The sequence below is a fragment of the Nelumbo lutea genome, chromosome 3 (assembly GCF_056320005.1).
Source record: "Nelumbo lutea isolate HS-2025 chromosome 3, American lotus-T2T, whole genome shotgun sequence".
Classification (NCBI taxonomy): Eukaryota; Viridiplantae; Streptophyta; class Magnoliopsida; order Proteales; family Nelumbonaceae; genus Nelumbo; species Nelumbo lutea.
This window is the reverse complement of record NC_142686.1, coordinates 46,330,218-46,346,979: the sequence shown is the minus strand read 5'-3', so window position 1 is coordinate 46,346,979 and position 16,762 is coordinate 46,330,218. Positions and strand designations below refer to the sequence as shown.

At 35.4% G+C, this 16,762-nt stretch overlaps 1 protein-coding gene across 2 annotated transcripts; it reads right to left on the bottom strand.

The window, feature by feature from the left end:
- Positions 1–609: 609 nt before the first annotated feature.
- LOC148864712 (choline-phosphate cytidylyltransferase 2-like) lies at positions 610–7,968 on the bottom strand. Of its 2 annotated transcripts, none has more exons than XM_088974470.1 (8): positions 7,437–7,968; positions 5,493–5,606; positions 3,290–3,385; positions 3,064–3,106; positions 2,810–2,965; positions 2,531–2,611; positions 1,070–1,180; positions 610–983 (listed from the first exon to the last, which is right to left on the bottom strand). In XM_088974470.1, exons 1-8 carry the CDS (start codon positions 7,691–7,693, stop codon positions 894–896), a joined length of 948 nt encoding a protein of 315 aa, XP_088830596.1. In that variant the 5' UTR covers positions 7,694–7,968; the 3' UTR covers positions 610–893. The 2 variants fall into 2 exon arrangements, with proteins under 2 accessions (XP_088830596.1, XP_088830597.1); XM_088974471.1 differs by having other exon boundaries at positions 2,543–2,611.
- Between the last annotated feature and the right edge of the window lie 8,794 nt (positions 7,969–16,762).

Genomic DNA, 16,762 nt, shown 5'->3' with positions numbered 1-16,762 from the left:
GAGGAGAGGTAAATAGTTGAGTGGTACCAATACCGTGTAAAAATTAAACATGAGATTCCTTCAACACAAACTTGTAAGGTTATGCTTGCCATCCTTTAATGTAACACAGCATTTTTTGACTAATTTGTATGTCATCTTATTGTCTTTTCTTGTATTGTTGCTTGTCATTTAGGCTATTCAATGCATTCAGTGCCACACGGGGCCCCAATGAATAAGATAGGAAGAGGGGTAAATCTTTCCTTATGGGGGAGCTGAGAAGTATTGGAAGCCCCCTTGGAAGCAGATCTGGGGGCTATATTAAGAGCGCTAATTTAGCTGCTGAGCAGGGTTGGGATAATTTTATTGTGATTTCGGATTCAGAATTTGCTAATTTTAGCTGCTGTTCAGGAAAGCATGAGAATGTCTTTTGGTCGTGTCAAGACAAATTGGATGATTAATTTGAACTAGTCTAAATCATTTGCTTATGTTATCTATTTACCGATGTGTCGTAAGATCATATCGATACATTGCCATATTTCGAACCTTGCATTTAGCCATACAAGATACAAGTACACAAATTCAAAGCATGAAATAACCATCAAAGGGAATAAAGTACAGAAGTGCCCTTGATTAATCATGAAATAAGTGGAAGGATATGGTATTTAATCAATAAAAATAAGAGCTAAAAATGAGGCTTTTAATGGATGAAGACACTGGTACAATTCTCAATCTGCTTTGTGCAGTGGCACACATAGATTGCACTTTTACTATTTTCATCATATGTTGCACCACCAACTTTACAAGCACATATAACAGCATAATAATAAAGGGAGGAAATCATACTAACAATGATTCCTGCATTTCAATTTTTTTACTTTATCCTACATTTTAGACAGGACTTGAAACCATTCATCTCAAGACTCCTCATCCTGGAGTAGGTTTTCCGTGGCTTTGGACTGCTGCCTCTTCAGGCCTTCTTGGATGCGATCTTTGATGACTGTTTCCTGTTTAAAAAGATAAGATAGAATGAGGTAATAGGTAATGGCTAGAAGTTTAGAAGAAGATAATAGCTCCCTATTCTCTAACTTACCATTATGTGGCAACCTTCCTCAAACTTCTCAAGGAAACCTGCAACCCAGCGATCTGCATTCTCAACCCAATCCCCATGATGCATACCAGCCGTCTTTGCCACAGTATGCAACTGAAACCAACACACACCTTAAGGCCATCAGAAAACTGTCATTCCCAACAAAGTAATGAAGACAGATAAAATTAGATTTGTTGTTTACTTGAAACAGTGCAAACGCTGAGACAGGAATACTTAAATGTGCATTTACATGATTAGTTCATGGGTGAAACTCCATGAAATAATATGTTCCGAATTATTGCCTTTGAAAATCGGAACATCAAAATTTAGATCCACCCAATTTCTGTCATGGAACACATGGAGCTTTTTACTCCCCCAACATGTTTCAACATGTAAAGTTTCTTGGTTGTTTAACTAACTTCTCCAAAGGAGTCAACTAGCAAACAATGCAGATTTTGCACACTATATGATTATGCAGTGGAAAGATCTTCTAGTCTAAATAATTAGGTATCTTCCATATAGCTATATTGTTAAGGGTCCAAAAAGACCATAAATGTTCCTCATATTGCCCTCCATTCACAAGGCAAGTTTTAGCTTAAATGACCAACATAAGCCTTCTGTAAGGCCATTCTTTAATTATATATTAAAACTTGAGACTGTTCACATCTATCAGAAAAATTCCAATACCTGGTGGGATATATGGCTGAGATGGGACTTATGGGGTTGAAAAATGTTGGTCAATCCAGAGGTCACTAATATATGGGATTTGAATTACTGTCAAGCACCATATATGTCTACATAAATATACAAAATTTAAAAGTCATAAACAGCCCATGGCAATGTAAAGTATTAGTGAATATGCAACAAGTTTACTGTAAAATAGAAATGATAAAACAGTATAGTCACCCGGGTAAAATGACTAAAATTATAAACATGGAACAATCTAATATTGAATATAATGGCCATGTGCTGTTGTATGTCATAAGTTTACACAATGTGGCACCTATATCAAGTGAACAACATGAACAAGGTTGAGCCAAAATTGGATTCAGGTAGGACAAATATATTAATTTGTACACCAACACAACTATGAAACAATACAGTGATGTGATTCCACATTGGCCTAATCTATTTGGTCAGAGAGTCACCAAATTAGTTTTCAGAACTTAAGAGAATAGAAAAAGAAACAAAATAGAAGGAAAAGAAATGCAGCATAAAATCTAATGTAACTATCCTAAGCACATTTAAGAAGTCTCATACAGATTTAAGATAGAAAATCCTATTATCCATTTTGGGATAATGTTTAACATTTTACAGAATCCTATTTATCAGTAACAATTTCTAAACAAAGAGAACCTTACTGATAAAGAGAGAATACTTTTCACAACTTTAAAACAATAGCTAATAGCAAATCCTAATATGCATCTGATTGAGAAGCTACATTTTGGATCAGGAAGTACAAACCTTCTGTCCCACCTTCTCTTGTTGTTCCTTTACTTTCGCTCGCAATTTGGTTATTCCCATATTCACTCTCAATTGTTTCTCCTACCACCAAAAAAAAAAAAAGATAAGGATCCATGCTTTCATTAAGAACATAAGCCTAACAGAGAAAGTGGAGTAAAAAAATTTATGTATGCATGGTAATGTAAACAATAACAGAAATTTGTATGCATGTAATCGAATCAAGGTATCCTTTATTACATGGTAATATAAACAATTAAAAATTATGTTATCTGATTGCACCTTCACATAGCTCACACCAAGGTCTTCCCTTGAATAACCACGGGCTAAGTTTCGCATTATGTACTGATTGTAATCTTTAAGAATCCTCATTATAATATCTGATGTTGATACCCCTTCTGTGCGTTGTGTCTCCTTGAATTTCCCAACTGCTTTAACCTACATTAAATGTACACTAATAAGAGTTAATCTGCATATTTGAGCAAACAACAAATTATGCTAACAATTATCAGGAAGGAACAAGGGAAACAACTAACAAATTGATAGACATCATTGCTAGCTCCACTTGCATCTGCATATCTAAACAGAATCAATTTAAAATGAAGAATCAGGTCTCTATAATAAGTTATCCAGAATTGCAGCCAAAGAACCGTCCATTTTATTATTAATGTCAACAACTATGGCTTAAGAGTCTTCATGGCCAATAAAATTTAAAATATACTACTTAAAAATTGAAAAAAGAAATTAGCTGATTAAACTTACGGAAGAGAGTCATGGGCCACATAGTCTATCTTGTGTTTATCAAGGAACTCCTCTGTGATGACCCATGGAGCATCAGGAATAACTTCATCGACCCACCTATAACAATATAGACTGAACTGTCACCAACAATCCCAACGGGAAAAAGCAAGAAACTACTCATACCCATTCTTGTTTAAATAAGGTGAGATTAGGAGCAGGGAATTGCTATCTGGAAAAAGATGGTAACTGAAAAACTGCCATATATACATGTTTTCATTATAAGCATTTATTATAAATTATTAAAAGGAACTAACTTCATGTTTTATATGTTTTCATTTATTTGGTGATTCTAGTAACTATTTATTGAGCCCTGTGGTAAAAACAAAATGCATAGTTAGAAAACTTGAAGGAAAGGAATTTTGTACAACCATGATAGTCTGTGATAGCAAAATGGGAGTGGAAACAGCTGAGGGAATCAATATCTTAGGTAAGATTCTTGTAACCAATCAATGTTTTCTTTCAACGAATAAAAGACCTCCATGCTAACAAGGTTTGTAATAGAAATTGAAGCATAAATCAGAGCTGGGTTTGCATCCATGCTATTTGTTTGTGGAGCAGTGATTGAGATGGAATAGTATTTGATTCAATTCACCAAATTCTTATACCAATTCATCTTTCTTTTTTTTATATATTTCTTTCTTTCTTATTTGATTCACTTTAGCAAATCCTCATATCAACTCTTCTTTTTTATCAGTATCCTGTTCCCAACCATTTGGGTTTGCTTCTTTTTTTTTTTTTTTTAAATTCGTAGCTATAACTTTTATCATCACCATCATCTAAACCTTATCCCAATAAAGTATAACCTTTATTAAGAAGGAATGCCAAGCATTTCCCAAATGAAGCTGATGCCTATCTCCTCTGCTAATTTTGTTTCCTATTACAAAATACCCCAATACAGTTGTTCCTCTTTCACTCTTTCTCTAGCCATCAGGAATTGGCATCAGCCATCACGCTTGTTGATCTATAGGTCCATAGAAACCTTGCATTCAGTTCTGAAGCTAGGGCTCTCAGCTTTACAAGTGATGCCAATACTGCCGAGGTCCTTGTTTGTTGTGTGGCATCCATTTTATAACAATCTTTCCTCTTCTACAACAAATTTCCTCATATTTAGATTTCTTGCAAATCTCAAGCTTTGTAATGCCCCTATCAGTTTGGATCACTCAAGTGTTTTCTTACTACTCCAACCTAAGAATGTTGTGGCCTTACCTTGCTCTTGCTCTTTTAAAACCCTCAATTTATACCAGATCACTCATTAATGCAGGTGTTGTTCTTCTATATACATGATGGAACCATCTCAATTGACTTGACCTAATCATTACTGGCCCTACCAAAATAATCTCATGAAAGGCATAGATTCTTAATTTCTGTCCTCCCAAGTGTTGCCCTTCATTCAACTCAGCCCCATTTGAGTTCACATCAACTCAAATAAACAAAACATTACCCATGAATACCTAAGATTGGCCACAAGAATCCCATGTTCCTTTCTACTGATGGACATATATTCTGCTATATTATGAGTTGTCAGGTCTTCTCTCACTACTTCAACAACACCCTTCTTGGCCTTCTCCTAGCTCTCTTAGAATTCACAACTTGCAGGAAGCTACTTCTCTAATATGTCTTCTATGCATGTAACAGATAAAAAGAAATACTGAAAGGCCTAAACTTGATGTCACATAATAGGATTTGAATCCCACAACTGGCATCACCACTTCCATTTTTTAGCACAAAAATATTTTGGAGAAGGAAGCATGTACAAGTTTATAGCAATATGCAGTTTAATTGTCTCAATATGGCTCTACAATGTCCTATATTAATACTTTCCTTTGCTATGATAGATTAAATCCATGACATTTCTTCATCTTATGCTATGGACTAGTGTTCCAAGGGAGAATAAAAGCATGAAAAATCAAGATAAACTAAATAATATCATGAATGGAATATGGATGCCTGTCAAGTGATCATGTAAGGGAATAAATCAAGGAAATTGGACCAGAATAGATTGCAAGATGAAACTACAAAAAAGACGGTCCAAATATGTGGCATATCTTCATCAAAATGACCTCAGAATCCTTATTCCATAGAATATTTAAGATATTGTCAGAACTAGTAAGTTTCTTATACTTTCTGGAGGAAATTAAGATCAATAAGTTTAATTGACAAGGACCTGCAGTGACGAAGGGACTCGTATCGTTCAGCTTCAGTCATAACAGTTTTCCCCTTGTACTTGTGTGTAACCTCATCGTTGCAGCAACCAACAAGCAGATATGTGCTTGGGAACCTGAAAAAAAATGTTTAGATGAAGAAACTCAGAGCAACATAGGTATTTCTAGCATCATTATAATTTACCTGAGTTGACGAATAACCAGAAAGAATAAATAAGAAAGATAGGAAAAAAAGAAAAACAGGAACTGAGGCTTAGATGCATACAGCCTTGCTAAGGGTGTTCCCAAGTAGGAAATATAGTGACCATGATCCAGAAACTAAAGAAATTCCTATCCATCACAAAAGAGTAATAAAATTCCAGGCCACAGTAATGAGCATTGTGCCCTGCCCTACACAGTGTGGTAGATGTTTCTATGTATTTCCATTTTAAAAGTTTTTTGACATATATAGTCCAAAGCAAAATCTGTATTTTCATGGCATTAGAAACTCTTGCTACTGAAATCAAAAGACAAAATAGCATTCATGCAATCCATTACCTGTAATGTTGTACTTGTATCAACCATTATAATCCAGTTCTCTATAGAAATAAACAGTTAACTCGAGGAAAATGAAGTAGGACACTTCTTGTTGCCCACCATCACAGTTCTTCAAGAAGAAACCTAAAAGCTACACTGCCAAAAGTACCTAATTAGTAAAATAGAAACTGTCAAACAATCCAAAGGTCAAGACGAACTGTTCTAGGGGCAGCTGCATCCTAACTCCTATGACTTCTAAACCTTGTCACATCTCCAAGGGAGCTCACTGTATTGAATCATCCTTATATCCACATTAAAGGCCTCGTAACTACAAGCCATGAAGATTGTGGTTGCTTTTGTATCAGCAGGAAAGAAAAAGGAAAAAGAAACAGAGGATTTAAAGTTCTGATAACAACTAAATAGCAAGCAGGTGTTGCAATGTCTAATAGGATTCTCTGATTAAAGAACTTGGTGATGCATCACCAATAAAGAGGGAAAAGAAAAATGGGTAGCACCATCTATCTACCTTGCTAATTGAATATAAGTAAACTATTTTATAATAGGAAAAGCAGTTGAATCTTAATAGCTTTCCATTGTTGTGAGACTTTAGCCAAGCCTTTGCTTAAATATGTTTATTCTTGTTTGTCCAATTAGAAAATAGTCGCTGTAAAGTAGACCCAAAATACGTTTTCAGGATTGCACCAGAAGAATAAGTTCATCAAGGAGCAATTAGACCCAAAAGAGATGACAGAAGAGTTTAAAAAAAAAAAAAACAACATTTCACGGTGAAAACACAATTTTTTTCGTAAGAAGTTGAAGTTAAATAACACAGTCCCATTCTTACACATGAATCCTTTTCAACACATATCAAGTATCATCCTTATTCACACTAATGCTCTTACTTCCAATTTTCAACCACCGACAGCGGCACTTGGCAATAACTCAAAACAAAAGAATTTGTTTTTTTGGTAGAAAAAGAAACAACAACAAAAAAAAAGTCGGAACCTTATAGGTTTAGCTTTAATAAAATAATATAATCTATTTAAATATCCCGCTCGCAAATTAGATACAATTCCATAATTAATTCTATTTACAATAATTATATATTTATGGATATTCTTGGAATTGCAACAGCAAACCAACGTGTGCTTAACGAAGTCAAAATCTCAGAAGAACATATTACTTGTCCTAGAATGAGTGAATCATCTAATCGAGTTGACATTATCAATAAACCATTAAAATTACAAATAATTTGGTAATGAGATTACTATTAAACAGAATTCGTTACAAAACAAAGAATTATGGATGAATTCAGATCATTTCAATATCAGATACTCTGCATTGAAAGAACCATTTCAAGGTTCTTGATGTCTAAACCAATCCAACAGTTATTACTACAGAGAACTAGAAACGACGTCGGAGAAGCTTACAGTTTCTTCGCCTGCTCGAGCGATCGAGCATGGCCAAAATGGAAGAGATCATAGATGCCATCTGCGTAAACCCGAACAGGTTTGTCCTTAGCCTCGCTATCTGGTTCTGTATCAGCAACTGGCGACGGAGATGAATGCGGCTCGAACACAACCGAAGAAGACGAACAATTCTCAGTAGCCACCGAGTCTCCGGCGTCGTCTGCCGCCAAATCGTCGTCTTTGGGCAAGCCCTGCCGCTTCCGAGGCAGGCGCGTCATGGACCGACACCGTCCGATCTGTGCTTTGGTCCCTGAAATCCGCAGAATACCTGGTTTTGTTTCTTTTGTCTGAGAGAGAAGATAGGAGTTTTGGATGGAAGATCCCAGATAGAGGGGGACAGAGAGAAGTTTTTCGGAGGGAGAGAAGGAGAGGGAGTGTTTTGTGGCGGAATGCAGAGGAGGAGACGAGAATGTGAAAACCGTTCTTCCCGCTTCGGGTTGGAGGTCGGAGAGAGAGAGAGAGAGCGAGCGAAGCGTGAGCGAGGTGGTCAGATGGGGCCGTGGGGTTGTATGATCCTTTCGTTAATTATGCTATATTTGAACATCCATGTAATTACCAAAATAACCTCGTTTAACATAAGTTGACTAACTTGTCCTTGTTCTACAGAATTGGGATCTGCTCCAAATACAGGCCTCACACCGCATCTAACCGTGTATTGTTAAAATCTCGGATGAACAGATGTTTCGGATCGATAACATGGCACTCACTTGGAGAACATCTTCCTTCTACATAGTATTATGTAGTTGTTGGTAGACGTAGGCAAGAGATCCGGAGTCATGAGGAATGCTCTGTGAGAAGCATATTAGGCCTAGGTCTGTGTTTGGTTTACTACTCACACGGACCTCACAGTTACATTACATGGGGAACATCTCTCAAACATAATAGGCAAATTTCTTAAAGAACCTTCATTCAGGAAGTTGGGAAATTGACTAACAGAAAAGTAGAACAGACATCGCAAACCTATAAACATTCAAAATCTCAAAAACCTATACTATACATCTATATCCACCCTTGAATTGACATCAAATCCAAGCTGGCACCTACCCCAAATGTACTTTGAACCTACAAATTCTGACCCTGGACTGAACTGTCATTCTCCCTAAAAACCATCTAAGAACTTCGACATTGACGCCTTTGTGATATCCACAGTAGAGTCATGGTCCAGAGGCCTGTGAACACATTCTAGGAAATGAAGAAGGTTGGTTTCTTCGATGCTATGTTTTATATGAAATGGTGGTTACGCTTGTCTCTAATGTGAAATTTGTGTCGTCTTGTTTTGAACCTCTGTATTTTTTTGGACGGATAAAACCAGATATAGAGAGAGATAGGAGTAAGATTATGATCTTTGGCAATATTTTTTCACTTTTTCTCACGGTTTTCTATAATTTATTACCAATGGTCCTCTTTGATCTTTGGCAAATGGCATTTCTCTTTTCATATAGGCTACAACTCTTTTCCGATAAACATTCCGGGAACTGCTTGTCATGGTGAGTTAAGTATTGCTCTATAAAACTCTTCTCGGTATGATGTCAGGCTGACTGGCTGTTTCATAGGTGAGATCTTGAGCAAGATAATCTATAAGACGAAGAATAAGAAGTTAGTGGCGAAGGATCTCTTGGGTTGTCTCATGAACTCTCAAGACATACGAAAAGGGTGTTGGATTTTAATCTCATAAGAGATTAAATCCAATGGGTTTGATTGGTCAATTACATGATAAATTGCACCTGCAAAATTGATTGAAAAATTAGATTTTTTCTTACAAAACCCAATTTTGAATTTGTCCCACATTTAAAAATTATAAACTTTGTTTTGAGTATTTTAATATGAACTGATTTATATTCCTTAGAAATAGTAGATGAGAGTATAGGGGTTTGATACCATTCTTACAAAACCCAATTTTGAATTTGTCCCACATTGAAAAATTATAAACTTTGTTTTGAGTATTTTAATAGGAGCTGGTTTACATTCCTTAGAAATAGTAGAGGAGAGTATAGGGGTTTGATACTATGCAACGCAAACCCAACAGCAGACGGTATCTTTAGACGCGTCTCAGAGCTTCTCCTATTCTAAATGGTTAGATATGCAGAGTCAGAGGGAGGATTGCAAGATGCTACCATTGTAATTCTAGCAAAGGTCTTTGACTTGGAGAAGGTCTATTTGATGGGGTCAACTATGAAAAAAGAAGTAATATTTTTTTTATTAATTGGGTTTTATTTTGAAAAATTGAGAAATTGTGGAGTGCAACATTCGATATTTCATTTTTTTGTTAATATTTAATGACGATATAAATAATAAGAACAGATTTAGTTAATTTCCTAAATCATAGCGGTACTTTTAAGAAATTTGCCCTAAATAATATATAAAAAGCAAATCTAGACTCTAGCGTCCTATTTTTGAGCCTACAAACTTAACATTAGAAGTGTCAATAGGGCGTAGTCCTTGAGAGAAGCGATAGAGCTTGCCCCCATCGCTTCAACCAAATGGAAACTCCGCCATTTATAAGATTGCTTGGGGTGACCCCCCCCCCCCCCCCCTTCTCTCTCTGATTTCAGAGGTTTTATTCTCGAGATCTCTCAAGGTTGTTTTTATTTTCGTTCTTTGTTTGTTTTTCTTCCCTGTTATGTGTTTTTTCCCCTCTCTTTGTTTTTCCCTCATTGTGTTTTCTCCGCCCTCTCTCTCCTACGATCTATGCTTCCCGCCGTCTATGTTTTTCCCCTCTTTTTGTGTTTTTTCCCTTCTCTCTCTTGAGATCTCTGTTTCTCTTGAGATTTCTCTAGATCTCTCGAGTATCACCTTCTTTCTCTGTTTCTCCCATCTTCTTTGTGTTTTTTTGTTTGCTTTATTTCTGTGGGCTTTCTAAAGTCCTAGATGACTGAGCTAGTGCTAGATGGCTGAGTTCATGCTCCGACGTCCTAGATGCCGAAGATAGTGCTTGCTAGCTAATTTCGTGCTCCGACGTCTTGGATGGCCGAGATGGTGCTCCAAAATAGTTTTCTCTCCGCTTTTATGTTTCTCTGGCATCCTAGATGGCTGATTTTGTACTCCAATGCCTTGGATGGCACCGGCTTTTCAAATGACAGTTGCAGTTTTCTGGCGTTGTGAATGGACTGTGCGTTCCCCGGCATTGTGGATGGACGTTACAATTCTCTGGCGTTCTTTGGAAGACATCTTGTAGTCGGCAGTTCTTTTGTGTGTTCGGTGGCAGTTACAGATGATGTTGTCTTTTGCAGTTTTTGGCATGGCTGGAAATTACAATTCATGGCTTGTGGTTTTGTAACCACCTCTTGGTCAATTTTCGATTTGATTAATAACTCCTCTTGTCATTTTGCTCACCAGTTTTTGAGAATTCCTTGTGGAGTTTTGACTCTATTGGAGATCGGTCCTCCTTTATTGGCGTTTCTTCTTGCACAGTTTGCAGAGCGCTTAGGATTACCCTAGAGAAGCTTCACCCCATTCCTAAATGGTGTGGTGGCTTATGGAAAGGTGTACATATCTGATCTGTTATGCTTAGTAATGCTCTTATATATATATATATATATATTATATATATATGAAAATGTAATTTTACACATGTACCGTGAGAGTAGAACAAACAATATAAAGTGGCCTATTTGTGGGACTCGAAAATATAATAGTTGGCTATGGCTAGGTGGAGTCCATTTGGTATATCATGGGAACGAAAAAAAAAAGACAAATTCATGATAAAAAAACTGAGGTAAGAAAAATAAAAAACCTGAGAAAATTAACCCTTTTGCTTCTTCAAAATTGTAAATATTTGATCTTATTTTCTGAGTGCAACAATAAATCAGCTGTAATCTTCCGGCGAAAGTATGGAATATCATCCTATATCTTGCAAATGTTAAACAATATGTAAGTAATAAAATATAATGGTGAAAGAAATACACAATTTCATGAAATAAGGTATAGAAAAGAAGGAAGGCATTTGGAATTTACCTGCGAAAACGACTTTGTTAATTGCCCATCCCAATACTCCATCTACTTTATCATGAATATACCACAATCGCCTCTGTTACAATAACAACCACCATTTAGACTTTTCCGCTTGATGCTAAAGAAAAATAAAAAACTGAATACATCAATTATCAAATGAATTACTTGTTCGTTTGAATTGGAAGTTGAGGAAATTTCACATCCCATTCTGTAATTGGCATTGGTGTTCCGCTCAAGTGACTCAGTATTTGGCTACAAGTTTCTTTCTGGAAATTAGATAAACACAACATTTGATTAGCATATAACAACATGCGATGACAAGAACAACTAATTAACACAGTAGTAATTATGGCAATACGAACCATTCTAAAATGATGCTTGGGTTCTATTTGGAATATAAACTCTGGTAAGCTGTTAAGAATCTGCACCCTCTTGTCCCTTAGATTTATGACATATAGGAACCAGTGGTGCAGGATGCAAAGTGGGATGAATAACTGCTTGAAAAATATGTATAGTAATTAGTTGTAATTTTGAATTAATTTATAATTTATTTTGGTAGGTTATTCAAGAATATACCATGTCATATTGCCATAGATCATATCTAAGTCGGCTTGGGTCATAAAAAGCATTCAACTCATCAAGACTCGGGGGTTCATCTTTTAGAATCTTTTCCTGCGTTTGCAACTAGGAAAATAGGAGATAAGGTTGTTTTAGTGATTTAATGTATATATGTATTAATTGTGAGCTTACCGCAAAATATGAGGGAAAGAAGTAGCGTTTTACCAAATTATCATTAGTGAACTGTTCAATTACAAGTACATCCACGATGATGCAGTTCAGAGACAAAGTTTTCCATTCTAATTCCTTGTTACATATGGACATTATATTATATATACAATGCAAAACACCTTTGTCTCGGTAACAACTTACAGCACTAGAAACCCACTTGCTAAGAATCTCAGACCTAGTTAGATGATACCTCCGCAGAATTACCAAATTTTCCCTACATAAAAGGATTGTTTTTGATGACAACAAATAATAATATATAATAATGATGACGATATCTGCATTTGCTTACTCAATCGGTTTATTGGGGTTAAATAAAACATATATAATCGCTCTTTTCTCCAACTCAGTGAAAGAAGGAAAATTTAAAGCTTCTGGAAACATCACATTTGTCTGCAAATAAAAGAAATGCATAGTTACAATGAAGTTGTCAAAGAATTTGAAAACAAAGAGTTACTTGACCAAATTGAATGAAAATAAAATCTCCCATGCATTAGTGCATTTTGAAATGCATAGTGACTCTGTTCAATTAACTAATAGCGGGGTTTGAGTGTACATTGAACATCGTGATAAACTTCCTGATGGGGTGTTAGGACGAGGGAGAAGGAGATGATGGAGGTGGTGAGGGAAGTGAGGCAACAGAGTAGAGAGATTTATGATATTGGAGAAGAGGTAGAAGCTGGTGTTGACATGGAAGGAAATGGGGCAGAAGGTGAAAGAGTCTTAAAGAACAATTCAACCTAAAAGCCTAATTAAGCTATTAGGTGAGGTTCTTGAATATGTTGATATTCTCTAATACTCCCCCTCACACGAAAGCTCATTGGACTTGAAGTGTAAATGTGCACAGGCCCACCCATACCTTGTGGTGAAACTTAATTAATTATAATGGAAGTAATGAAAGTCAAACACTAGACCACTTGGTCAAAACACCTCTAATACCATGTCAAAGGGCCATTCAACCTAAAAGCTTAAGCTATTAGGTCAGGTTCATGAATAGATTGATATTCTCTAATAAAAAGAAAAGGGTGGAAGCTGGTGGAGATGTCAAAGCTGGTATTGGTGATGGAGGACAAACGGTAGGTGTTGAAGATGAAGGAGCCGAAATAAGGGCAGACAACAATATGCAGGGGGAGAATCTTTTGGTGAGGCTCTCAATGCGTGTGTTAGAGAAGTTGTAAATGAATCGAGAGTCAAGATCATGCATTAATGAAATCCATCTTCATCTTTTGATCTACAGAGAAAAGGAGCTGACGAAAGCAAATATGAGCAATGGAGAAGAGAGGGTAAAGCGTAATAGTAGAAGATTTAGAGCCACCAAAGCCTAAATTAGTTTGTACTATGCTACCATGCATCTACTAGTGCATATATAGCTCATCTTGGTAGCTAAAATTTATTATTCGAGTATTATATAATTCCCAAGTTAGGCTTGGATTGGTCTTGGGTGAATAACTACCAAGAGCAATTACGTACCTGTAAATTGATCAACTCTTGCTTGTCTGCCTGATTTTCTTTAGAAATTGTAGAAGATTTCTCAATTTGGAGTGATAGGGAGGTGAGTCCTTGGTGCATTATTGACTTACATTCAATCAACCCCTCGAGCATTTTTGATGACTTACATTCAATCAATTGTCTTATTGACTGATCCAACTCCTGTATTTTAGACTCAAGGTCTTGTAGTTGTTGCCGTTGAACCTCAATATTTGTTACCCTTCAACAATCTAAAAATTGACACTTATTAGGACCGTATATGGTAACAAATGCATTTGAACGTACGATTTATAAAAATGCAATTTTAGAGAAAGAACAAGGTTAATTACTCCATTAGTTGACCTCCGCTCAGGTTCAGGATGAGTCTCAACTTCGAAGGTGGTGGTGTTTGTTGAGGGAATCTCCATATCCATCATCATGGCCTATAAGGAAAATAGAAAAAAAAAAGAAAGTGGTTATTAAAAAGCAAAGTTTGATCAATACAAATGGTGAAATATAAACCAATCATAAAACAATTAGACCGAGTTAACAAACCTAAATGATACGTGAAATCACCAATAAATAGTCACCTTCCCATGGTTATTAATGAAGATTTTGGACTTGAAGTAGCTGAACTGAATTGCTTATTGCTTTTCATTGAATCAAATTGTCATATAATAAAATATTTGGGAGTATGATAATCAATCAAAAATTCCCTTCAATACAATCTACTCAATGACTTATCCATTAAAAGATTCAGGTCAACTACTACCCTATCATGTCATTTAATTTATTTAGGCTCAATTTAAAAAGAGTGCAAATATAAATATATACAGTGCAAAGTCTTGTATATATTTTGTTTTTCTAAACCTGTATTTACATTGTGCATATTTGTATTTATGTTCTTCCCAAACGGAGCCTTAATTCCGGTACTAATAATATAACGACTGCATACTTTCCCTGCAAGAAAATTAACAATAAAGAGATAGCAATACTTCTAGGAATTTAAGGAGAAGCTTGTACCATATGGGATGAGGCTCCTTCAAATTGGGATTCATTTCTGTTCCCAAACACACTGTGGGTAGGCATGCACTGAAGTTTCTCTTTGCTCTTTCCGGCCTGAAAAGAAAATCATAATTAATTAGATGAATGATATCTAATGTTTGGGAGGGGAAAATTAAATGATGCAATTATCAAAAACCGGACCAATGGGCGGGATATTGAACTAGCTTGAAAGTTAATACAATTTTGTTCCTAACTTGAAGTTTAAGGCCCCGTTTGATTCATAGGAATAGGGGTCTGGAATCGAAATTGGAATGGCTTATTTCAATTCCAACTGTTTGGTTGGATGGAATTGAAATCCTATTCTCATTCTTGCTGGAATGACATTCTCCCATTTGAAAGAATGGTCATTCCCTGTCCCTCTTTATGAAATGAAATTCCATTCCTGCTGAATTCAATTTTCAATCCCATTCCTGTATGAACCAAACAAATTATGGGAATGGCCTACTTCAATTCCAATTCCGGTGAATTTCGATTGCCAATTCTGACTGCAAATCAAGTGAATCCTTATTACGGTTTGCACGTTATGCAACTGTGTGTTGCAAATACTTTAGACAAGATATCCTTATCATTGACAACTCTCAACTATATAAAGAAATTTTGGGCTTTATATGTACTTTTTTACGATTTTTAGTAGAATTATCGCAACTGTTGGGAATCTGTATATGCTTAGATGCAATAAGTTGTTGCTGTTGCTTCTTCAGAGCATTTTCTTTAAGATCACGCCTGATCAGTCTTTAACTCCAGGAGGAACTTCTGGGCATTTCTGTGCATCTTTTCCCACATGTGCTAAGTGTTCCTTTATCCGATGTATCCCACCACCATTGTATCTTCTTTCACAATACTTACATTTAAGCACTCTTGCACTTTTTCCAGCAGATTCATCTTGTACTTCAGTGCAGTATTTCCAACTAATATCTTCTCTCGCCCGAGTTTTTTTTTTTTTTTTTTTTATTCTTTATTTCAGCATTTGGCATTCCAGCTGTTGAGGAAAATGAAAGTAATGTTAGAAAAATAATAATTTTAATATATAGGAAGTTAATTAATTGATCAAGCTAATGTTTTCATCTAGTTAGAAAGGTAGAAAGATTAGAATATATATATATATATATAATACTGGAAATGAGATTGGGCACAATTGTGTTAAGGGCCTTGCTAGTGAACTCATAGCAATTACTAAATTTATAAGAGGTTTTGTGTTGGTAAAGAAGTTTGGAGTTTTACAATAAGGTTTTATCTATTTATTTATTTCCTTATTTTGGTATTAATCTAAAAATGGTTATTCCTTGGTGTGATGTGAAGATAAGTTCATTCCCTATGGGGAGCTATTAGAAGACATCAAGATGAGTACTACATGAAAAAGGAAGATGAGAACTAAAAATGGTTATTCATTTCCAGAAGATAAACATCACATATTCGTGGGTTACGTCCAATAAATTAGGTGGAATATTTTGGCTGTGTTGGCTGAAATAGGCATTTTAAGCTTTTCATATATTGGTCATTTAGCTTTGTTCTGTCCAATTCTCTCTCTCCCTCAAACATATATATATATATATATATATATATATATATATATATATATATGTATATATGCATGATCTTTTTTTAAGTGGTTTCCATTGACCAAAAAATTTATTTTCTTTTTTTTTAGGTTTATGTTGGAAGCTGGAAAACTTTATTTTTCCAAGTAAGTGATATCTTTCTCTTAGGTGAATAAATAATTTTTCCACTTATGGGAATGTTGCCAACACTTGAATGGGATAAGATTTAGTTTTATAGCTAAAATGGTCATTGCTAGGGGTGAACATTATTTGGATAAAATCAAAAATTTTGATTTTGGTTTTTTCGGTTCTATTATTTTTGGTTTTTGGGTAATTTGGTTTGGTTAATTTGGTTTTTAGGAATTTTGGTTTTTGATTTCGGTTTTCAAAGTTAGAAATTTGGTTAATTGAAAAAACCGAATAAACTGAAATTCATTATATAATACGTAATATATAATATACAATATATAACATTTAATG

What these genes read in the sequence shown, in the direction of transcription:
- LOC148864712 (XM_088974470.1), bottom strand. Translation starts at nt 7,693, where the DNA reads ATGACGCGCCTGCCTCGGAAGCGGCAGGGCTTGCCCAAAGACGACGAT. An exon ending in GAGTCCCTTCGTCACTGCAG is followed by an intron (nt 3,386 to 5,492) that starts GTCCTTGTCAAT and finishes ATATTGTTATAG; the next exon opens with GTGGGTCGATGAAGTTATTC. An exon ending in AGGAAGGTTGCCACATAATG is followed by an intron (nt 984 to 1,069) that starts GTAAGTTAGAGA and finishes CTTTTTAAACAG; the next exon opens with GAAACAGTCATCAAAGATCG.